The sequence below is a fragment of the Diplotaxodon limnothrissa genome, linkage group LG15, assembly GCF_057381915.1.
Source record: "Diplotaxodon limnothrissa isolate DT_005_m linkage group LG15, D_limnothrissa_male_GT1.1, whole genome shotgun sequence".
Classification (NCBI taxonomy): Eukaryota; Metazoa; Chordata; class Actinopteri; order Cichliformes; family Cichlidae; genus Diplotaxodon; species Diplotaxodon limnothrissa.
In genome coordinates, this window is record NC_140610.1 from 18,366,278 (window position 1) to 18,389,666 (window position 23,389).

At 41.7% G+C, this 23,389-nt stretch overlaps 1 protein-coding gene across 1 annotated transcript in view; it reads left to right on the plus strand.

The window, feature by feature from the left end:
- Positions 1-16,128, plus strand: part of jag2b (jagged canonical Notch ligand 2b) — a 41,850-nt gene extending 25,722 nt beyond the window's left edge. Inside the window, exons 7-25 of the mRNA XM_085371851.1 lie at positions 847-966; positions 1,274-1,384; positions 1,508-1,621; positions 3,126-3,239; positions 3,605-3,711; positions 7,565-7,727; positions 7,840-8,001; positions 8,136-8,249; positions 8,409-8,522; positions 8,688-8,801; positions 10,347-10,463; positions 10,750-10,777; positions 11,284-11,369; positions 12,247-12,360; positions 12,643-12,758; positions 13,145-13,393; positions 13,488-13,619; positions 13,852-14,002; positions 14,130-16,128. Coding sequence (XP_085227977.1) covers positions 847-966; positions 1,274-1,384; positions 1,508-1,621; positions 3,126-3,239; positions 3,605-3,711; positions 7,565-7,727; positions 7,840-8,001; positions 8,136-8,249; positions 8,409-8,522; positions 8,688-8,801; positions 10,347-10,463; positions 10,750-10,777; positions 11,284-11,369; positions 12,247-12,360; positions 12,643-12,758; positions 13,145-13,393; positions 13,488-13,619; positions 13,852-14,002; positions 14,130-14,650 — 2,747 coding nt within the window. The 3' untranslated portion in view covers positions 14,651-16,128. The remainder of the gene's footprint in view (positions 1-846; positions 967-1,273; positions 1,385-1,507; positions 1,622-3,125; positions 3,240-3,604; positions 3,712-7,564; positions 7,728-7,839; positions 8,002-8,135; positions 8,250-8,408; positions 8,523-8,687; positions 8,802-10,346; positions 10,464-10,749; positions 10,778-11,283; positions 11,370-12,246; positions 12,361-12,642; positions 12,759-13,144; positions 13,394-13,487; positions 13,620-13,851; positions 14,003-14,129) is intronic.
- The last annotated feature ends 7,261 nt before the right edge of the window (positions 16,129-23,389 follow it).

Consider the following 23,389-nt stretch of genomic DNA (forward strand, 5'->3'; position numbering starts at 1 on the left):
GATCTCCACCCCCCCACATCCCTTCGTCACACAGGGCTCTTCAGGGGATGAGAATGGGCCCTAAGATCCCCAGCGGAGACTGATCCCCCTGCTCATTTATTTACCAGCCTTTAGGGTGACCTGGCTTTTAGCCTAAAGCTGGTGTGCGGCGATCAGTTAGTTTATTTTTGGGAGCTTTAAAATAATGAAGCAAAGAATATAATTGTGAAAAACTGCATTTATACAGATAAGCAGACTAAGTCTACACAGCTAGTGGTCTGAATACAGTAAAATTTATTTTAATGCAGTGCAGCAGAGGGGTTGAGAAAACACTGTGCTTCCTGTCAAAGTGGACAGCTGGTGCTTCTTGCTGACTGAGGAATCTGACGAGCTTTCTGGGAGCTCTCTGCTCCAACGGGATAAAAAGTGGAACAAGACGAGAGCTGTTTGTTCCACTTGTAATTGTTAAAGAGAATTATTAGTAGTGTCACTTCAGAATATACCAATACAGATAAAATTCTAGTATTCAGTTCAACCAGGAACAGTTTTGTAAAAACATTATTTTGACCTGCATTAACTCATATTTGGCAGTATGCCTCTGTACCCGTGTCTAAGATTGATGTGAAACATCATAAACACGTGTGGCAACAGCTGTCATCTTTGATTTTTGTTTCTGAGTGGTGAAGTTCTAATCCTCATGTTCCTTCTGAACATTCACTTATCACTTAATATCAAACTTCTCTCTACCTGGTTGAAAATATAGCGCAAAGTGAAAAAAGACAGCTTCATAGATTTTCTGTGCTTCTCTTTGCAACCTTGAGTTGTCATTTCACTTCACTGTGCATCTCCTTGCTGTTCTTGCTCCAGATCTGAATTACTGCGGTCGCCATCAGCCTTGTGTTAACGGAGGAACTTGTATGAACACCCAGCCAGATGAGTACCACTGTGCCTGTCCAGAGGGCTTCTCTGGAAAGAACTGTGAGATAGGTGAGAGAGAATCCACTCCCTAGAGGTGGGCCTTCCATGTACAGCATATTTTCTGCCCTCTCCTCCGCTGCTGCCGCCGCCTCCTCTCTCAGCTATACTGGCCTTTGTTTTGCTAGTCAGAAATACATGGCACTTTTTCTGTGAACTTATTTACAGTTTGTAGGGAAAGCATCCAGCAAGACAAATGGAGACTTGTATTTTTTATTTTTTTTTTTAACAATACACTTTTAAAAACAGGAAAAAAATACCCAAACATATCTCATATGAAATTAATGTTTCCCTTTCTTCCACACTATTGCTTCTTCAGCTGAGCACGCCTGTGTTTCCAGTCCTTGTGCAAATGGTGGTACATGCCGCGAGGTTCCAGCAGGGTTTGAATGCCAGTGTCCTCCAGGCTGGGATAATCCAACCTGTGCCAGTGAGTGTCTTCATTTCTTTTCTACACACATTTTTATTTTTATTTTTATATGATGAAAGTGATTTCCAGCCATGAAAATCAGGTTTTTGATCAGTCAGTCACTTACCTGAGTATTTTCCTCAGATTTGGATGACTGTGCTTCCAGTCCATGTTCTCATGGTGGAACTTGCATTAACCTGAAGGATGGATTCGAGTGTGTGTGCCTCCCTCAGTGGGAAGGAAAGACCTGCCAGATAGGTGAGTTTTGTGTGCATACACATATTAGTGTGTTTTTATTTCAGCCGGGGAAGATGTTTTTCTGCCCTTTTCCTGTTTGTTCCTTTTCCTAAAATAAATAATTGGCCTTTGACACGCAGGCATAGCATTGCTCATCATTTTGGAATGAAACTGCCATGTCACAAGGCCACAATATAGGATGTTGGTATCCTGAATGAGCTGGCAGCTTCCCACAGCGTGACCACCTTTTTCTCAATGACTTTATGAGATACCAAAGCCTATATCCGGCTGTTTGCTGGCCACTCTCTGTGGCATTCATTTCTGTAGAACCCCCCCTCTCCGATGAGCGGACGTGACCAGCATAAAGTCAGGAAATGGATTACAACCGGTAAACAAAGTTGGGTTGCGTGTGTGGGGGTAAAGGCAGGAAAGAGATCCCGAGAGTTCAGTGTCGTTTTACCAGCTCCAGTCTCAGTTTACAGGCAGCTATAGGCCTCCTGTCTTACCTGGCCATTGGTGCATGTGTAGAGTTTGGGGTTTCATAGAGAAGACAGGTGTGTGAGGGGAGTGTAGCAGGACTCCCTGCGGACTGCCCTCTCCTCCCCAAACACCCACTTTTAATACCTGCAGGTGGTTGATGTTTGTGAGTGAAACTGTTAATCTTTATTGAACAGGTCAAAGTGGTGTATAGAATTACTGTGAGGTTGTCTATATGGCGCACAAAACATATTCTAAAAATATTATGAAGTTCTAAAATAAACTTTACATAAGACTTAATTACAGTGCTTTTCTCTCAGTCTGGCTAAAATCTCTTAAGCAGGGAAAAAAACACCCTGTGATGCAAATGGGGAATTTTTTGCGAAAATGACGTCGACTCAGTGCACTACAGGATAACTCGGTGCTAAATATTAAATTCAGGTGAACTTTCGCAGATTTTATCACTTACACTGAATTTGAAATTGAGATCCTGAAAGTAGCTCGGCACTTTTACTCTTCAAAGTTTGTTTCCATGTATTGTGGAGTAAAGGCTTGAATAAAGCTTTTTGTGGCGCTTAAAGCTGTGTGAAGTCTGATACAGTGCCTGAGGTGTTGTCGCCTGAGCCTGCGTCATTTTCGGTCTGAAGACTATAGCTTTGAAAGTGGAGAGAACTCTGTGGGTACAGAAGCGAGCCTATGAGACCGCTCCACCTGATCTTAACCAGCAATGTTTTCATTGGTCAAGAAACTGAAAAGAATGAATATATTTATATCAAATTTTGTAAGAATTAAGGCACTTGAGCCATTAAATATTAGACGTTCATAAAGTTTTGTAACTCAGAAGTTGACCAAAAATCCTCATTATTTAAACTGTTCTTTGATTAACTCTTTATTCCTCGAACTTTACCTCACTCGAACTTCTGAGTGTTCGATTATACAAGAGCGCAGGTGCCAGCAGGCCTTCAAAGCTGGGTTGCTGGTCTCTTTCCTATCTTGTCCCTTCTCTGGTTTCATTCAATTGATTGACTCCTTACTCCTGCCTTCACAGATGCAAATGAGTGTGCAAGACAGCCCTGTGTGAACGCTTACTCTTGCAAAAATTTGATTGGCGGATATCACTGCAGCTGTTTTCGGGGATGGTCCGGACAAAACTGTGACATCAGTCAGTATTCCTCCCTTCAAAGTCGCTCCTAAATCGATAACTCTTCTTCTGGCTGCTCTCGGATGTCTCCTCCTCACTTTCTGGATGCACAGCTTAGGTGTACTTTGGCACCGCTTACTTTCCACACGTGTGGCAACGTGTTCCTTTCTCGTCTCGCAAACCGAAACTCCAGCTGTGTTATGCATGCCCAGTTACATAAGAATCTATCTGGCACCCTTCTCACTTCACTAGTTTTTTTTTCTTTTCCTAACTTTTACTTAATCTATGCACAACTGATAGCGCATCGTTCACTCTTTTAGTGGAGTAGCATTTTTAAAATGAATGTTTGCAGGAAACTTGCTAATTCTTGTTGTCTTCCTCTTCAGATACCAGTGCCTGCCACGGTCAGTGCAAGAATGGAGCAACTTGCCGCGCTGTGTTGAACAGCTTTGTGTGCGAATGCCCACCGCAGTTCACTGGACAGCTGTGTGAGGTGAGTCTCATGTTACCCAGGTTCTACCAGTGACCAACTGCAATACGTAACGTAGCAGTAGGCTTCATTTATTAATTTTTGCTGTGAGATGCTGACTAACCCTTTATTGCATCTTGTGGTATAAAATATGAGAGGCGAAACCTGTTTTTTGCTGTAATTCCATAAACCAATATCATGCAGGATTTATGGTTTGTGTAAAGTGCTTTACTGCCTTTCACAATTCTGGACTTGTTGGCCTTGCCAAGGCACACTTTTGGTTTTCACAATTTCACATTTTCAAAGTTTGTTTCAACAAACGCTTGTAAATTAGTAACGTTGATTATTTGATCGATCCAAAACCAGAAGTTTCACACACTACCTTAACTTGAGCTCTTTAGTGCTTAGGACAGGGTTTGGGGGGAATTACCTCCTCAACATGTCCTGAAGTTCTCCAGAAGCCTGGGAATGAACTAATCATTTGATTCAGCTGTGATGACCCAGGGCGATACCTAAAACCTGCAGGACACCGGCCCTTGAGTTCCCCACCCCAGGCTTAGGGGTCCAGGACCTGTGGAGTTTGTATGTTATGTCCACTTAAGTTCAGGGTGTTTTCTTGGAGGTCTAAGGCTACGTTCACAATGCAGGTCTTAATGCTCAATTCCTATTTTTTTTTTTGGTCTGGTTGTTCACACTACAAATAAAATGTGACCGCAAATGCTTTGTGGTTATATGCATGTAAATCAGGAGATGATATCTCTTATTATAACCTGGTATCATGACCGTAAAAGGTGATCTGTTTGTTTCACAGATCTTCTGTAAACGTAGAACATTAACAAAATGCCATCATAGCGACTAATCATGTGCAATTGTACCAGCACTGATGGGGAAATGGTTTCCTGTGAAGTTGGATGCTAGAAAACATGTTGTGAAGCAAAGCAGCCCATGAATTGGGATGTAAGTGTCATTAAGATGGACTAGAAATTGCCCTAAACTATAAAGACAACCAAAAAGCCATAACACAATAGTCATCTGATCCAGCAGATCATTAAACTCCCCTACGTGCCAAATCGCTGCTGTGATCTGCCAAAACGTGCAATGTTGTCAGCCTCCAACCCTGCAAGCCAAGTCCACGTCACAATTCATACTTTTATTTCATAAAGATGCCACATATTGGTGTCCCTGCTGCAGCCCTTCATGTATGAAGCGAGTGTTTGAATGTAGGTTAGCAGTGAGGAAACCGACACTCAGCTGCATCTCTTGGGGTCCTGAATGGAGGACATTGCTGGTCAGGAGCCAATCCTGATTTAGCATCTCTACTATAAATATGAGCCTCTCTGAATGAGGGGACCCTGGATTTCTGCCCGCATACTACAGAGCTCTAATGCCTGCTGTTGCAGGGCCGTATAGTCCTACCCCGCAGTGCCAAAACTACAATGCCTCCAGCATCGTATTTCTCTGATTAGATTGTGACTACACAATCAAGTGCTTACTGGATTAATCAATGTCATGTTTGCCTCGGTGTTTCATGTCTTCAGAGAAAATGGGTACAGAGAAAAGGCTAAAGGGGACAAATATGATGCATTTACTTTTATGGTAGTAGACATGCTTAAATTTAGTGAATTTTGTGAATTTAAGGGGCCAAGCAAAAAAGAGCTTTATCTTTTTATATTCAAGCACACTTACTAGTGTGACTCTGCGAATATCACTTTTAGTCGGTCAAGCACTAGGTCCCAGCGTGAAATCTCATATTTGCTGCCTTGAAATCCATTCATGGTTCCTAAATATCTTGGTGATCTGATTGGCCAATGCTTTTTTTTTTTTTTTTTTAAAGACTCTTGTTATGGAAATTAAGCAATATATTAAATTATCTCAGAGTTAATTGAGATCGCGAGGTACCAGCTGCTGAATAATGATAAACGAAAGAAATTCTAATCATTACACGCTGACATCAGCAGGACCCAGGTGGATGCCCGCCTCCATCTGCACAATTATACCTCGGGTGGATGTAGTGCAATAGAAAGATAATATCCTACATGAAACTACTCGCAACACGGTGAATGCCATCTAGTGAGATTTTATTCACGCGAAATCAAACATCTCTAAAGCAAGAGATATCCAAAAATGGGCAACTTGCATCTAAACAATCTTAGAGGTGTGAAGAAAAAAGGGAAAATAACAAAAAACTTCCAGGAATACCCGATTTAACCTTTGCCAGTTTTCTCTTCAGAGCCAACTTTTCAAGTTATGACCACTTGAAATGGTGCATCTTGCAATTTCGCTTAAACTTGCCCGGGTGGTGCTGGTGACGAGAGCCTCTGTCTCCTGTAGAAAACTTGATGACAAGTGGACAACATGGATACGAGTTGAGAATAACAAAGAAAGAAAAGAGGGGGTCAGTAAAATGTGAGTCCTCAGTTGGCAATCTACATTTAATTGGGCCCTTTTTATTCACAGAGGACATGTGGGTGATCTAAGCGATCGCCAAAAAGTCTGGCTAGACACAGCAAAAATAAATTATGCAATGAAACGCACTAAATTCTGGGCTCTCGCCTGCTGCATTAACAATGACTTTTGTGCTCTGGACAGCGCAAGCAGTTAACAGTGATGTTCTGCAGATTTATTACCTTCAGACGTGATTCCCTGACCACACACGCGCAAATACTAAAGAAAGAAGTCTGGCCCTGACACTTAAAATAAACTGTGTGTGACCACAAACTTCACCAACCCCGTTGCCCAATTCCATCTCCCTTTTTCAGCACCTTAAATGGCAACGGGTTGCAACCCAGAGTTTATGCACAGTTATGCTCTGTTTATAGGAACTGAAAGATTTTCTGTCCAATCCCAGAAATGCCGTATGTATAAATGGCTGAAGTTATCACTCTGACCTCTAGGCAGCTTCTCTCTGTGTCAGAGGATTTATATTTATGTGTTCGCTTGTCTCTGCATGATGTGGAACCAGCTTCATAATGGATAGCCGTTCTTTTGCCTGCTCCGTTTCGCATTCTGACTCCTCTCAAAATAATCTTGAATGATAACGCAGGGCAGAGATGTAAAACCGAAAGCATGGATTCTGTTGATGAGCTTAGTAAAAGTTTCTGAGGCTTACATTGCTCGTCCACTTACTCAGTTTGTTCATAATCGCAGAGGCTTGAGCCAAGCTAAGCTGCTCACCTTCAGACTTTAGCTGTCCTTACTCCAGCTGGCCTGATTGCTTTATTATCATAGGCAGTTTAATGTGATGATAATGTTTTCTACCACTTAGAAACTCTTTTGTCCGTAAAACGGACTGATATAGTGTGCATACAAGCATTTCCTTCTATACTCAAGTATAATCTAACCAACATTCATACACATTCACACTCCGATGGGCACATCGGAGAGCAATTTGGGGTTAGTATCTTGCCTAAGGATTTATATTTGGCATGCAGACTGGGGAAGCCAAAGATCGAACCACCAACCTTCCAGTTAGTAGCTGATCTGCTCTACCACCCCACAATTCGTGAGCACTTGTTGAAGAAAACTTTGCTGAGTGTACTAAGTCACACCAGTTTGCTGTATTGTTTGCCGGGGTTTTTGTGTCCAACATCAGGCTGTTAGTTTGAGGAAGCATCCTCAACATTTGTGCTTGCAATGACCTGGTGAATACAAATGGACTGTTTTAACATATAGTGCTTTAGATCCTCTTGGTCTCCATCATCACCTGAAGAAGATACCTGGCTGTGTAAAGATGATGGACTATGTTTACTGAGTGATTTTTATTTATTTATTTTTTTCCGCCATCATTGGTCTTATAATTGGAACAGTCACTCTTTTAATGTGTATATTTTGTTTGTCCTTCCCCCCCCCCCCCTCTCTTCTCCGGTTTTTTCCAAAGATCCCAAGCTCGTCATCTTCTGATGCCTGTGATCCAAACCCTTGTGAGAATGAGGCCAAGTGTCATAGCATGGAACAGGACTTCTACTGTGCGTGTCCTGAAGGCTACGAAGGAAAGATGTGTGAAAGGCTCAAAGAGGATTGCCAAACCACTCCATGTCAAGGTGGCTAAAGGAATCTGCAGGGGGGAAAAGGCTGGAATAGATCGATAATATGAGAAAACACTAAACCTGAAACTTGTTTTTTTTGGGGGGGTTTTTGGTTTATTTTTGACAGCTATTGACAGCTGCAGCATTGCTGTTGCAACCAATGACTCGGATGGCATACAGAACATACCCTCCAATGTCTGTGGCGCACGAGGACGCTGCATCAGCCAGCCAGCCGGAAACTTCACCTGCGTCTGTGATCTGGGTTTCAGTGGCATCTACTGTCACGAGAGTACGTAGAGACTTGAGCTTTCAGATTCTGGAGGTGCTGTGTGGTCTGTAATTCATTTTTGGGGTGTTTTTTCTTTTCTTTTAACCCTTTCAGTATATCATTATATACGTCATATCATTTTCTTTTTATTTTAGATATTAACGACTGCATAGGCAACCCATGCAGAAATGGGGGAACCTGCGTTGACAGAGTGAACTCATTTCAGTGCGTTTGTCCTGATGGATGGGAGGGCCAGCTCTGTGACCACAGTGAGTGATTTCCTGCTAGTCTTTGTGTCCTTCTTAAACACAAAGTCACGGCTGGTTTAAAGAATCTGCCACCACTGCGTTGCTTTGTACCAAACACGCCACAGTTTATGCAAAAGTGAATGAAACACTTGAATCATAGAAACCTTCCTCCTTCCTCAGATGTCAACGAGTGCAGACACAATCCTTGTAAGAATGGTGGACAGTGCATCGACCTGGTAAACGACTTCTACTGCAACTGCACCGATAACTGGAAGGGCAAGACCTGCCATTCCCGTGAGTTATCTGCCTATGTGTTAATGGGTGTGTTTATGTTCACAGCTCCCAGTAGTTCCAGCTCCACCTTTTGTGTATTTTTACAGTTTCACAGCTGTAAAACTGATGTCTACATTTATATCATTATTGGATTACACCAATTATTAATTAATTTCCTCTTGCCAGGTGAGCGCCAGTGTGATGAAACCACCTGCAGTAATGGAGGAACCTGCAATGACCACGGGGATACCTTCCGCTGTGCATGCCCACCTGGTTGGGGAGGAAAGATGTGCAACACAGGTGAGGCAGAAACGGAATACGCTAAGGTTTAAGGAAGCTAATGGCTTAGTTTTACGGGAGATTTTGTCAGAAATCCAAAAACTTTAAAATGTTTACTGAATGCTTTTTGCTCTGCTTTGCCTTCACTAAACAGACGATGCATGGACCAATCATTACGGCTACATTTGTAGTTGCTGGGAGCTCTTAATGCTTTTCATAACTATGAAATGGGCTGTTTCCGTCACTGGCTTAAATTGTCATTAATGGACACAATGCCAGGCCTAACCTTAACCCTCTGAACAAGCTGAGAAATGTGTGTGGGTGAGGCTAAGCCAGAGTAATGCTAATGATGGATTCAAGGATGAAAAAGTTTGGCTGTTAATCAGCCCTGATTTTAAACCAACTGCAGTTCCTTATAGGTGAATAAGTATCATGTTAATAAGAAACTGTCACAAATTGACAGGAAACATCCACTTGTAAGATTATCAGAAACTTTTCTGATGCTTTATATTACTGACATTATTGTATTTTAAAACTAAGTGTAGGAGATGGAGCATGATTGTCTTTCACTCATAAACCTTATGGTGGGCAAACTTGGAGTAATAGATGGGATGTCTGTTGGCCCTTCCTTAAAGAAATGTCATGCAGTCTTATACCCCTTCACTTCTTGAATAGAACTGAGAAACAACCAGCTGTGTTAGTCTCGATTGGTTAGATTCAGAGTAAAACGGGCTACAGTGATTGCTGCAAATTTGCAAGACTTGGCATATCTTTTAATAACCACGTAACTCTTAGAACAGCCACCTCTGATCGGCTTCCATTGTTGGTGTCGCATTTCAGCAGTTTAATCCTGTCTGATCGGTGAGCCAATTTTAGGTTGACGAGAAAGTTGGCGAATGTTTTAATCGGAAGAGGTTTTGGATTCTGGTGACGGTCCTGTTTTTCTAGGTTCATATAGAAACTGTAAACATGACAAACGTAATGGCATCAGCAGTTTAGCATTTAAAAAAAAAAAAAGAAGTGGGAAATGAAAATTCATAACAAGTGAGCAAAGTACCCATTTTTTTGCAGAATAGAACCCATTATAAATATCTGAATCGCACTCATGAGAGACCAAACGGTTGACCTTGCATGATAACCTGAGGGCAGAAGCTACACCGCCATATGGAGTGGATGATTCAGACAATCCAATATGGTATTAGCCTTCCAAGGAGGACCTCCCTGAGAGCTTACTTTTAGCTAATTTAAAGGCTGGCTGGAATTAGTGGGACAAGCATGTCCCAAATTACCTCGCCTTTCACAAACACTCAGGTAACAAGTAATTATTCAAGCCTGTTGCTAAAAAAATAGTAAAATGATGATAAATATAGGCTGGTAGAACATAAAATAACTGTCTATAGGGACTGTACGGTAAGTTTATAATGTGTAGGAAACCTGTAACCTTATTCCCGGTAGTTTAGTATCACCCACTTGCTCCACTGCTTGGAATCATATACCTGTGTATGTGTTGCTCTTTTGGGTTTTGACAGTCTAGTGCACCTCGTGACTCACTCTCTCTTTCCATAGCTAAGAACAGCACATGCGCCTCCAGTCCTTGCTCTAACGGAGGGACTTGTGTGGGAGGAGGCGATACCTTCACCTGCATCTGTAAAGAGGGCTGGGAAGGCCCCACCTGTGGACAAAGTTAGTTTTACTGTATAACTTTAAATATAACTGACGGTAAAATCACCATAATTGTGTGTTGGGTGTACTGTTTTTGAAGTAGAGGTGAAATCTGTTGCAATGGGACATTTAAGTTTTATTATAAAGTTTGCAAGTAACAAAAGCTTGAAACCCATGATCTTATTAGGCTGGGATTATTGCTGCATTACATGCATATAAATAATAGACTGGTCAATTCAGATGTGGGGGGTAGCATGCCACATGTATGCAACAAAGATGATATATTACTTTTTCTTTTCTTCAACAGATACAAACGACTGCGACCCTCATCCATGGTATGTAACATTTTTCTTTCCTTGCACACCTCCCTGGCTCCTTCATCTCCACGCTTTACTCAGACCTTACAGGCTAGAGGGGTGAAGGGCCACTAAAGCAGTGGAAGTTGTCCTTAAATCAAGCCTCAAAGGGCATCTCGCAGAGGAGGGGGCTCAAATATTGAATAGGACAGTGAGAAGTGGGAGTTTTGTGGGGAGGACAAGAGTCCCACCTACCCTGTGGTGAATGCAGGTGGGGGGTAGAATGGCAGAGGGGGTGTACGTGTCCATTCTTTCCGTGCGACCTGGGGGGAAGCTTGGCTTTTGAGGAGGAATGGAAGAAGGCCTGATGAGGGGAGGGGAGGAACTGGACACACCTATTAGCATTTGAAAGGTGGAGGCTTGTATTGATGGGTTGAACTGAGTCTTGTGACCCCCCCCCCACAAAGGCACACAATCGATGTGCTTTGTTGTAGCTGGAAAGGATGTACGGCCTCATCTAACTGTCAGTTTCTTTGCTCCCTCAGTTACAATGGTGGGATCTGCGTGGACGGAGTCAACTGGTTCCGGTGCGAGTGCGCCCCCGGTTTCGCCGGACCTGACTGCAGAATCAGTGAGTGATGACATGAGGTTAAGATGAACCGATTTTGGATGTGATGGCTAAAACCAACCGCAATGATATTCCTGATGAGAACATGATTAAGAGGATTGCTACATGGAAGAAGGGGTGGAAAAAAGTATAGGGCGTGGAAAAAGATGGCTGTATTGACATCTAAATGTGAGACCGAGACAGACCCCTCTCACTTTCTCTTAGTCCTTTAACGCCTTGGGGGGGTCAAAGGTCATCCCTCCTCCGTACTCACACAGTCACATATTCACACATTGAAGACAAATAACCCAGTGACCCCGAAATTCTTCTTTTCTGCTCCTTTGTTTTGGACGGATAGCCTTCACCTTTTTTCTGGGGCTTAAATTTGAAAATTCTCATTCAGACATGTTCATGTGAAATCTGGGTGACAATGGCCTGGAGGTTCCCACTGACACGGGAGGCGAGGCTTTGTGATTTTTATTTTTGCACTTTTTGGAAGTTTTTAGTTTTGACTGGCTGTTTTCGGGGTGGGGGGGTGGGGGGTTGTTATTGGGGGGCGGTTTTTGTTTGTTTTGTTTGTTTTTTTTTGTTTTGTTTTTTTCCCTAAAGCATCAAATGCGATATGATTGTAAGTGGGGGAAAATGTGACTTTTATAGTTATTTTCTATCTTTTTGAATTAACTTTGTCTGTAGAACAACATTTATTTAACAATGCACAGCCAATGGTGACTGGTTGCAAAAAAAGGCATAAGAAGGCCACGTCTTGTTTTAAGATGTCAACTTTTTCCCAGTAGCTCAAAGTACTTAAAACATCAACTTTCAGGGAGCTTGGAAGACTCGTAGACCTAACTAATGGTTTAACATTTTGTCTTAAATTGTGGTGTTTTTCCTCTTTGTGTAGACATAAACGAGTGCCAGTCTTCACCCTGTGCCTATGGAGCCACCTGTGTGGATGAGATCAATAGTTTCCGATGCATCTGTCCGCGTGGAAGAAGAGGAGCCAGATGCCAAGAGTGTAAGCACGCTCAAATTTAAGTGATTTCAGGATGAAATCACCTCCTTTAGATTTACATTATTGGCTAAAACCATGGAGTATCTTAAAAACAAAGTTTTGCATTGAATGAGCTCCAGTGGCACAGTGGTTTAAGCTGAGGGCTTTCACTGTCTGGTTATGACATGCAATTACGAATGTCGTTATCTACTGCAAGGGGCTTAGACCAGAGAGGAGAGCTGCAGGAGGACAGCTGGAGATTTTAAAACTGTTCCATAAGTGCATCATGGTTCTTCCTATCTATAGTCATAGGCGTTGGGAAAACTTGCCACTATACTGGGCTGCAGTTTCCACATGGCAGCCACTGGGAGGAGGAGTGCAACAGTTGCCATTGCCTCGATGGCAAGGTGGATTGTACAAAGGTAAGAGACTTAATTACTATCAAAACGGCGTTCTGATTAAGAGCTCATCGTGTTTATCTTATTCCTGGACCCTAAAGTTAAATAACCGCCTATGATTAGAGCCTTCAAGGTACTCTTCTTTCGCACCTTTGAACAGATTCCAGGACTTGTGCTATTTTTAGATGGCTTGATTGATATCCTGTTATTAGCTTTTCCATTCTGTGTCTTTGAGTTCACAATGGATATTATATTCAAGGGAATATTTCCAGAAGCATGAATGAAAATGCTTTCATATGAAGTCGCACTCCCACGTGATATTTTAACATGGTGACAAGTGACGCAAGAAAGAAATGGCAATGCGAATGTTGTCTCACGTCTAAGTGAATATTTTGACCTTGTAACACCAGGTGCTGTGTGGTCGCCGTCCGTGCCGGCTCGAGTCATCGGGCCGTGACCAGTCCTGTCCGGCTGGACAAGAATGTCTGGAGCATAGCTACTTCACCTGCTTCTCCCCCCCTTGTCATCAGTGGGGGGTTTGTTCAATGGTTGGACCTCCACCTCCACATGTAACCACCAAGTGCCAGCCAAACAGCGGCCATTTGGACAACAGCTGCGGCCGCATAACACTCGTTTTCAACAGAGACAAAGTACCGCCGGTGAGTAATCAGCCACATATCGCTTTGAACCGTTTAAACTACTTTTTGTGTTGCTTCTGATTGATGCGTTTTGGGTTTTTGTGTATATCTACAGGGAACAACAGTGGAGAATATCTGTTTTGAGCTGAGGTATCTTCCTGATACTAGACACTTGGCAAGAGACCACGCTCTTCTCCTTCTCTGTGATCTCTCTCATTCAAATCAGGATGCTGTAGAGGTGGCTATAGTAAGTAAAAGTGAATTAGAGTGGTGATTATTCCATTGCCTTCTAAAACAACCTTATTCTAGCTCATGTTGGAGATTTTACCAAGCTTGATTGACACAGATTTATGGGTGGGGGCATAAAATACACAAACAGCCAGTGCCTACCATACAACCCAAGTGGCACACTCAATAAGATGTTTGGTTGGGACTTCATGGTGTCTTTTCTCTTCCTTTCTTTTTGATTTGGTTCTCAGTCTTTCCATCCAGAGGATTTACCTGACCACAGTCTGATCCAGGAGACAGCCAGTGCCATTGTGGGCACCTTGTCTAAGCGGCACAATAGCACCATAATGCTGGCAGTCATTGAGGTCAAAGTGGAAACCCAGGTCATGCGTCCATCAGTGGGTAAGGAATGATTAACGCAAATGTTGCACAATGGTTTCATAGGGCCAGCCATTTTTAGTTATTGCTGACGTCGCACTCCTACTGACTTTACTTTTTCTACAATTTCCTTCCATGTTGATGTCAACAGATTACCTGGTGCCTCTACTATGTGTCGCCTTTTGTTTGCTCTGCCTCTTCTGCATCATTGTATGTGTTTGGTGGACACGCAAACGGAGAAAAGAGCGCGAGAGGACCTCCCGATCAGCCGCCGACGACAGCGTCAACAACCAGTGGGAGCCACTGCGGATCGTTGTGCGACGTCAGCAGGAGCAGCAGCAGCTGAAAGAAAGCAACAGGGAGGCTGAGCAGGAGCGCAAAAAGCTCATGGGCCCCTCCTGTCGGACGTATGATGAGGAGGAGGAGGAGACGGAAGGCGAGCTTGAGCTCGAGGAGGAGTGCGGTGGAGCAGAGGCGGGAAAGCAGCTAGTTTATAAGTACTCTAAAACTGCAGTGCGGCCCAGTGGAGGAGTGATCTGCACCATGCACAGCTCCAGTTCACCTCTCAAAGCCCCCCACCGGACCCCAGGCTACAGTCCCAAAGACAACCGCTGGAAAAATGTCAGTGCGGTCCTGACTGGTCAGAAAGACCTCAGAGACTATTGTGTATGAGATATATATAAACAAATGAGTTGCAGTGTGGAAGCAAGAGAAGCTGCAAGGCAGTGACTATTTTTAGTTTGGACTATTTTTGGAAAGAAAGGAAAAAATGCTTTTTGTTTATATAAGCCATTGTTTGCTTCATTTTCATGTTTTCGTCACTGTCACCTGAAGTGATTTTTGATTCAGGAGGGCTAGAGCACAGTGAACATCCTTTTTTCATTCTGTTACCTTATTTTCCTTTACATGTACACAGGAGCTGAGATGTAATGATATTTCAGGAGGCAAAAGAAGCTTCTTGCAATTTATGTTTATGGACTTGTTGGTAAATGGTGAGTCACTGATATGGATTGAGGGGAAAAAAAAAAAACAGGCTGTATAATGATTTTATTTTTTGTTTTGTTTACAGATGAGTATGATTTTGTTAAACTATCAGTGGGTTCCTGTTCAGTGTCTGTTGGGGCAGATGCACATTAAAGGGAGAGAAAGGGAAGGGTTTTAGAGACATGGACTGTTGTTGCATTCACAGTAACAGGGGAAACTCTCCCTTTGCTCTAGTTTCCTTCCAGCTTTGCCCACCTGTGGCCGTCACACGCCAGCCTTACCAAAAACACTTGGCCTGGAGGGGAAGAGGGGGCAGAAACCCCAGTGCCTACTATGTGGCCTTCCTTGTTTTTGTTTGTTTTCCTTTTCTCCTGTCTCGTTTTCTTGGCTGAAAGCTCTGTTTGACGATTTTTTGCAGTATTTGAGTTGGTAGCAAGTGCCTTTCTAAGAGCTGCGTTCAGGCTCCAAGTTGCGCTGCCCAGTTTGACCTCCTTGTTCTCAAATCTCAAAGGGATATGTGTACATTTAGACTTCAATTTCACAGCAACGCCATTCAAGGTATTTGATCAAAGCAGAAATGAATACTCTGTACATACATGTAAATACTAAAGGAGTCGCTGTGTATATTTGAAATAAGTAACTTAAAAGACAAGTCACACATTTTTATTATTATTATTATTATGATTAATATTATTTTTATTTTTTTTACAACGCCATTCCTTTTATTTAATGCCTGTCCAAATAGGCAGGTTTTATAACACTTAATACTCAGAGTCCCGCAGTTAAGAGTTAGGAACATTTACAATGAGGTACCACCTATGAAGGAATTTATGAAGGGTTTATAAATGGTGTCTATTTTTTGAGGGGGGGGGTATTAATATGTGTTTTGAAATATTAAAGAAAAAGTGATGTTTTTGGTTTTTCACCTTTACATTATGTGATAGAATAACTTTCACAGGGCCGAGGCATCACTAGGCATCCTGTTCGTGTCATTGATGTTATTTTGGCTTTTCTTTCAGTCTAGCATGCAGTCTCAATATTAGCTTCCCTTAGTGTTTTGTTGTTGTTGGGTTTTTTTTTTGTTTTTTGTTTTTTAGGGGGGTGTATACACAATTGGCAAAGTTAGAAGTAGGAAGCATAACCTGGATGTTTTATTTTGTAGGAAAATGTACTATAAATGCTTTAATTTTGCTCTTAACTGTTGTTAGCCCTAAGATTTACTTGCTATTTATTTGTAAGTGCTGTAGAGAAAATCATATTGCTATTATGGTCAAACCGCTCTTTTGCTTTCTTTTTCATTGTTTTTTTTTTTTGTTTGTTTTTTTTTTCTTTTGTCTTTCTTTTCTTTTTCTTTCTTTTTCTTTTTTTTAAAAGCTGCCAATACTATAGCCTTAACAAGTTTCCAAACCATTTATAAACCCATCACAAACCCTTTTATTTCAGGTGCCTTAATGTAACAGTGCATTGTTTGTGTTATCAGTGGTCGTGTTATGTTGTTGGGGTTTTTTTTTTTTGTTTTGTTTTTTTTGTTGATGTTGTTCCACTATTAAGGCAGGTAAGACATCTTGTGTAGTGTGGTGTGCTTTATTCGCTTGAGTAAAGTGCACTGCTGTCACTTTACTGTCATGGAGATTTCTAAAATAAAACACAGATGGATGGTTTAAAAACAAAAGAAAAACCAGTCCACTCTTGGCAGTTTAGAGTTCTGAATGTGGATGTTGGGTCAAATGTGGACATCTTGCATTAGCTTGGTTTAAAGGCTTTAATGAAGGGAACAATGTTTGCAGATGCAGATTTTTCTTTGCCATCATGCAAATGTGTTTTAAGTTACCAACTCAGTTTAAACAGTTTTACCCCTTTTCATATCATGTCATTGTCTCAAAACGCCATTGTATTTCTGTAAATGGGACACAGCAAAATAAACAATTAAAGCTGCATCACTGCTGGTGTTAAAAGCTGAATATGCATATTGTATACATTTTATTGTACAAGGGACATGCGTTAATTTTGTACAAAGCAAAAAGGGTGTTTCATTGTTTTAAATAATCATCCTACCTATTTATTAAAGCAGTTTTGACACACCATGATCACACTTGTAATATTTGGTTTACAGTGCAAAAATCACCCCAAAATATTCACATCCAGTGTAAATTGAGCAGCAACATTTAACGATTACACACATTCTGATTTGTCAATGTATTTTATTTTTTTTAAATTAAATCTTGCCTTATACTACAGTCAGTCTAGAGAAAATGCTGATTGGAGATAGTGGGACACCCAAGATGTATGTCATTCTACAATGCACCTCTGAAATCATTCCCCTTGAAATGGTTGTTTCAAAGACGGGGACCAGATAAGCAAGCACGTGCAATCAATGGCTGTCCTCAAAACAAAATGTCAATCAAGGTGGCAATAACATAGGAATATGATGGCATCATCGGTATACACAGAAATTCACGTTAACTAGTTCCATCCAGATAGAATGTCAGATTTAAAATAGAAACTTAAAAGTGGGAATACAAACCAACTGAGCCTTGTGATTGAAAGTGGTTGCCCACAGGCCGATTATTGAATAGTTGAGTAGTAATTCTTTTGGGAGCAGTTCACCCTGTGATTTTGCAATATTTGTCCACAGGGATAAAGACGAAAGCACAAAGTGGGCAAAATAAGCTGCTCACTAAATTTACTTCTGCTCAATAACTGTACATGTATTTAAAGGAGCTTGCAAAGAAAAGCGTCTGGACTTCTTTAAGTTGCTTGAAGACGTTTCACCTCTCATCCGAGAAGCTTCTTCAGTTCTAAGGTCAAATGGTGGAGAGTCCCAGATATAAACCTAGAGGGGTCACTCCCACTAGGTTTATATCTGGGACTCTCCACCATTTGACCTTAGAACTGAAGAAGCTTCTCGGATGAGAGGTGAAACGTCTTCAAGCAACTTAAAGAAGTCCAGACGCTTTTCTTTGCAAGCTCCTTTGACTACGATGACCTGGATGACTGAGAACCTTCACAGACATATGTACATGTATTTGTATTTGTAATGACACAATACAACTTGTAACTGCTAGCATTTACCCCAGAACTGCCATCTTCTGAATTTCTGCAGCACTTGCCCTTGCCCTCATCTGTGTGGTCTGCGAAGGACCTGGATCGATTGATCCAATAACCTCGCCAGCCTCCCCGCCGTCCTGTCATCACTCATGCTCGCACCACACCAATAGAATCTTGTCTCCTGCTCTGGGCCGATCTCTTCTCTGCCAATGGGAGACTGGCGTGATCGTCCAGGCCACATAAGGATGTGAATGTTTCATGAGTAATGTTATGGTGTGTGGTGTGGGTGGGACAACTTTTTTCCTCCTCGTTCCCATGGGTAGCCCCAGCTGGTGCTAATGGGACCTTCCTTTGTCAGAAAAGCCAGATCAGCTTACAGTTTCGTAGGAGTGATGGTGTTATAGCGGGAGAAGGGAAGTCAGCTGATTATGTTTACGGCTATATTAATATATAGATGACTGTATCATTTTAGGAAGGGTTTGGCTGGTCTTAGGATAATTACATCCTGTAAAAGAGATCTGGTGGACATGAGTAACCGATATCAGAATGTGGTGTTTAATTTCTGCAGAAATACTGTCTGCAGTTCTTGCTGCTTTTATGACTCAGCATTTATTGCTTTGTGCTCTAAACAAACAATTTGTTTGAGCATGGCCGTGCTCCTCCTGCTCTGTATGAGGTCCTTTAAGGGGGGCTATCATGCTTTCTATCTCCATATTTTTACCCTTGGACTCTAGTGGAGTATCTCTGGATAATTCACAGTTCAAAATAATCCATATTTAATTTATACAGTTAGGGCTTGGTACAGTTTATTCTCTGTATGAAATAAGTTGTTTTCTCTGGTCACGTGTAACATATGCATGCACCATCAAGCTAGATCACACTTTATTAAGTACACCTTGCAAATCTAGGCTTGGACCACAGTATGGTTTGAGCAATGTCTTTATACGTGATGGCATGAAGGTGCTGAAAACATTCCTTAGAGATTTTGGCTCATATTAACATGATAGCATCACACAGTTTCTGCGTATTTGTCAGCTGCACATTCGTGATGTGAATCTCTCGTTCCACTACACCCCAAAGATGCTCTATTAGATTGAGATCTGGTGGCTGTGGAAGCCTTCACCAATCTGAAAGTGACTGCAGTTCGAGTACAATGAACCTAAACTGGTCCAAGAAACCAGTTTGAGACTATTTTAACTTTGTGACCTTATCCTGATGGAAGGAGCCATCAGAAGATTGGTAGACTGTGATCCCAAAATTAAAGAACGTGGTCAGCAACATTACCAAGATAGGCTGTAACATTAAACAATGCTCAATATCCTCCAGTCCATTAAACCACCCCCACAACCAAGCTGAACTGTTTATAAGGCAGGATAGATCCATGCTCACATGCTATTTATGCCAACTTCTGACCCTACCATCCGAGTGTCACTGTCAATGTCATTATGGTGAGCCCATGTGAATTTTGGCCTTAGTTTCCTATTCTTAGCTGATATGAGTGACAACTAGTGTGGTTCTTTGCTGCTGTAGCCAATCCACTTCAAGGTTGGCTGTGTTGTGCTTTTCTGCATGTGTTTGTATGTATGTCTCAACAAGGCATTTTCTCCCAGAGAACTGTCTCTCACTGGATATGTTCTCTTTTTGGAACAAACTAGAGATGGTTTTGTGGGAAAATCTTTGCAGTTTCTGAAATACTCAGATCAGCCCTTCTGGTGAAAACAGCTACGCCATGTTCAAAGTCATCTTTCTTCTCCATTCTGTCCAGTGTATATATGACAGAAAACACAATTTGGTTTAGAAGAACTTGACTAGCCTTCTCAGAGGCCTAACCAAGACCCCATCCAAAAGCTGGGAAGCTGTCATTGAGCTAAAGATTTATTAATTCTCTTCGTCTTTGGACGGTGATTGAGAACAAATCCGTGCAACTAGGTTCCAATATCTTGTGGAAAATCCGAAGCTTAAAGAGTGGAGGTTATTATTAAAGCATGCATATGTTGTGTAGCTCTTACTGTTATGCTTTTTTCACGTGTTATATTGACGGAATCTTGGATTGACTCAAAGTCATAAGAGTCCCAGCTAAGAACTGGGAGATCAGTGACGGCATCACACATGCTGTAAAAAATTTAGCCATGTGGCATTTGTCACTCCACTTACATGCACTTACTTGTAGCTTTGTTCTAGCTGGGAAAAGGTTAGGTTAACAGGAAACTAATATTCTGATTAAGTCTGTTATGTATATAGTCCAGCATTCTGAATCACAAATTTGCCATTAGAGAGCTTTTACAATATGCTCTGTAAAACGTTATTTGCTTGACCTACATTTAATCTGTTTCTGCTTTTAATGCCAACATCAATTTTTTAAGTCTAATCTGGAAGCATACCAATATTTATTTATTGCTGTTGCTTGGTACAAGGAAGTAGGAGTGTGATGCCAAGTTGCTTTTGTGACTGTCGGCATCAATTCCCCCCACATACCCCAGACTGCATCAGGAAACTGACACCAGATTCCAAAAGTAGCTCTCCACAACAGCCAAGGACATTTCAGTGCTGCATTTGTAAACACGTAGTACTACTACAGACAGCTCAAAATGGCTGAAAGGATTCACAAGGGACATAAACAGCTAAATATTAAAGGTCACGACTGCTTTTCTTCATTAATTCAGAGGAGGTTGTACACTCTTTTATAGACACATACTCCCTCTGCACACACAGGCAGACTAAGTCTGAGATTTTTTTCTGTTTGCTCTGCTCGCTGTAGCTGCTCTGTACATCTGTTGATGTGGGTCTTTGGGACCATCTGACTGTAGAGGCAGCTGGGTGACAGGATTTAAGGCTAAGCCCCTCGTCCCTTTAAACACACATACACACATAAGGTCTACTCACACATACACATGCTGAACGTGGCCCTTATTGGACATCAAGCTGGCGCGTGCTGGTGGACAGCGGGGCTGCAGCTGGCACTGTGGGTTGTTTAAGGCAGGGAAACAAGCAACAGTGTACTGACTGAGTCTGTGTATGTGTGCTGGGGGAGTGGTGTGTTTACTGGCACTGCAGGTCTCTTTTGGCGCTGCAGAAACCCCGACACGTACCCTCTGCACCAGAAGGCGGGGAGGGCACAGTCTTGGCAGAGAGGAGGAGATGGCTGGGGCTGCAGGAGTGCAACAGAGATCCATAACAGCTTTTCTGGGACAGCTGTTCGATGTGTGTGTGTGTGTGTGTGTGTGTGTGTGTGTGTGTGTGTGTGTGTGTGTGTGTGTGTGTGTGAATGCCATGCATCTAAATAAACAAAGATTAAGATGAAAATTAAATGATTTGTGGCTAAACCTAGCATTTACACTGAGACAAATAGATAATGCAACATAGACAGAGGTTTAATCACTGAAATTTAAACTGATTCTTAATTATAACTATTTCTAATATTGATCAGTCTGATGATCATTATTTCAAATTCATAAATATATAAAATTTTCACATTAAAGGTAACAGGAAACAGGATTTTATGGAGTAATTTGTTTTTGTTTTGTTTTGTTTTTAAGCAGTGATAATAAAAATTTCTCAATTTTGATTGATTCAAATTCTATTTATTGACTAATAGTTTTAGCTCTAAACAACACTGAGAGGTAGATTAGCTGCCTATCCTCAAAAACAATGTTAGTTGTCCTCTGGGGATTGTGTGCGTACATAGATATTTAAATGTAAATCATTCTTCTTCACAACCATGGAAGCAATTCAAAACAAACATGCTGGATTTTGCAGGGTCAAAGGAAAGGTCAAGAGGCCAAAAGAGGATAAACAAACTGTGAATTTTAATCTACTTCCCTACCACAGTCGGCAGCCACTCTTGTACATGCATGCTCATGCAGTAGCTTGATGCCAGTGCATGCACAGCACTTGTTGGTCAAATTGATACCTCTGGTTTAAACGTGTTCTTTAGCAACTGGTGGTGAAAAACAAAGTGCATACATTACATGATTATGAAGATGGAAACACTTATGGTCAGGGCTGTGCTTTTTTGAGATTTTGCAATATTTGCCTCCACATATTCCATGCGTGTCTGTTTGTACATGCTCAAATGACAGTGTGCAGTGTAACCTTACACTCTGCGCAGTGATACGCAAGGTCAATTTGCCCCTCTCCCAGCCCAAGAGACACCAGGGAGTGTAAAACACCCTCAGGAGCTACTCATAAGCAAATTGCAATAATGTAAAGTGCAACGAAACTCAAAGGTAACTGGCATAACACACAGTGAAGCACTATAGGGATGTTTTTACTGTTGTGGTCACAAGTTTACCTACACTCATCATGGGCAGAATTGTCACGATAACTTTTAGTGGCTCTGCACTGATACAAGTTTGAATTTATTTAGGATTTTCTCCAATTCAGTCAAAAGTATACATGTAGGCTACAATTTAAACTTACCAGAAATGGAAGGAAATTTGTTTTTGGTCGATTGTTTATGTTATTCATTTATATAAAATGTATTTGTGGGCTGAGTATATGGCATCGGGGTCTGATCTAGTTCAGTCAAATGTGGTATACTTGACACCAACTGACCACTGTAGCAGGGTCCTTGCTCACAGGTGCTGCACTAATCAGGCACCTGCTTGTCCTTACCTGGGCTACTAGAATCTCAAAACAACATCCAATAGCAAGCTAAGCTTTTGGGCAACGGCAGAAAAGATTTGGCAAGTTTTTAATGGGCACAGCCCACATACTAAACTTGGCTGTTTTCCTTTAGAGATGTAGCACTATTTAAGGAGAAATAAACAGGCTTTCCAGTCATATAAGAATAACTGCCAAGAAGGATTTTACAACAAAGAAATAATCAATCAAACACAAATTTCCTTACTTTTTGCTAGGTTTTAAAACCATTTGATGAATAACTAACTGAAGTGATGCGATTATGCAGTATTTAGCACGGTTGCCTAACAGCATCAAGGTTCTGGGTTTGAACTAATCTGTGTAGAGGTTTTTACACTAGAAGTATTTGCTTGTCTGCCTTCACACGCATATGAACTTGAGTGAAATCCCATTCTTAATCCATGGCTTTAATATGATGTCGGCCCACCCTTTTCAGCTACAAGAGCTTCAACTCCTCTGTGAAGGCTTTCTGTGGGGTTTCGCAGTGCATTTGTGAGGTTAGACACTAGGAGAAGGCTTGGCTCACAGTCTCCACTCTAGTCCATCCCAGTAGTGTCCTCTCGGGGTGAGGTCAGAACTCTGTTCAGGTCAGTCAAGTTCTTCTACACCAAACTCCCTCATCCATGTCTTTATGTACCTTTCTTTTTGCACTGGAGGGCAGTCATATTGGGCCATAGACAAACTGTTCCCATGAAACTAGGACCATGAAATGATCCAAAATGTCTTGGTATGATGACA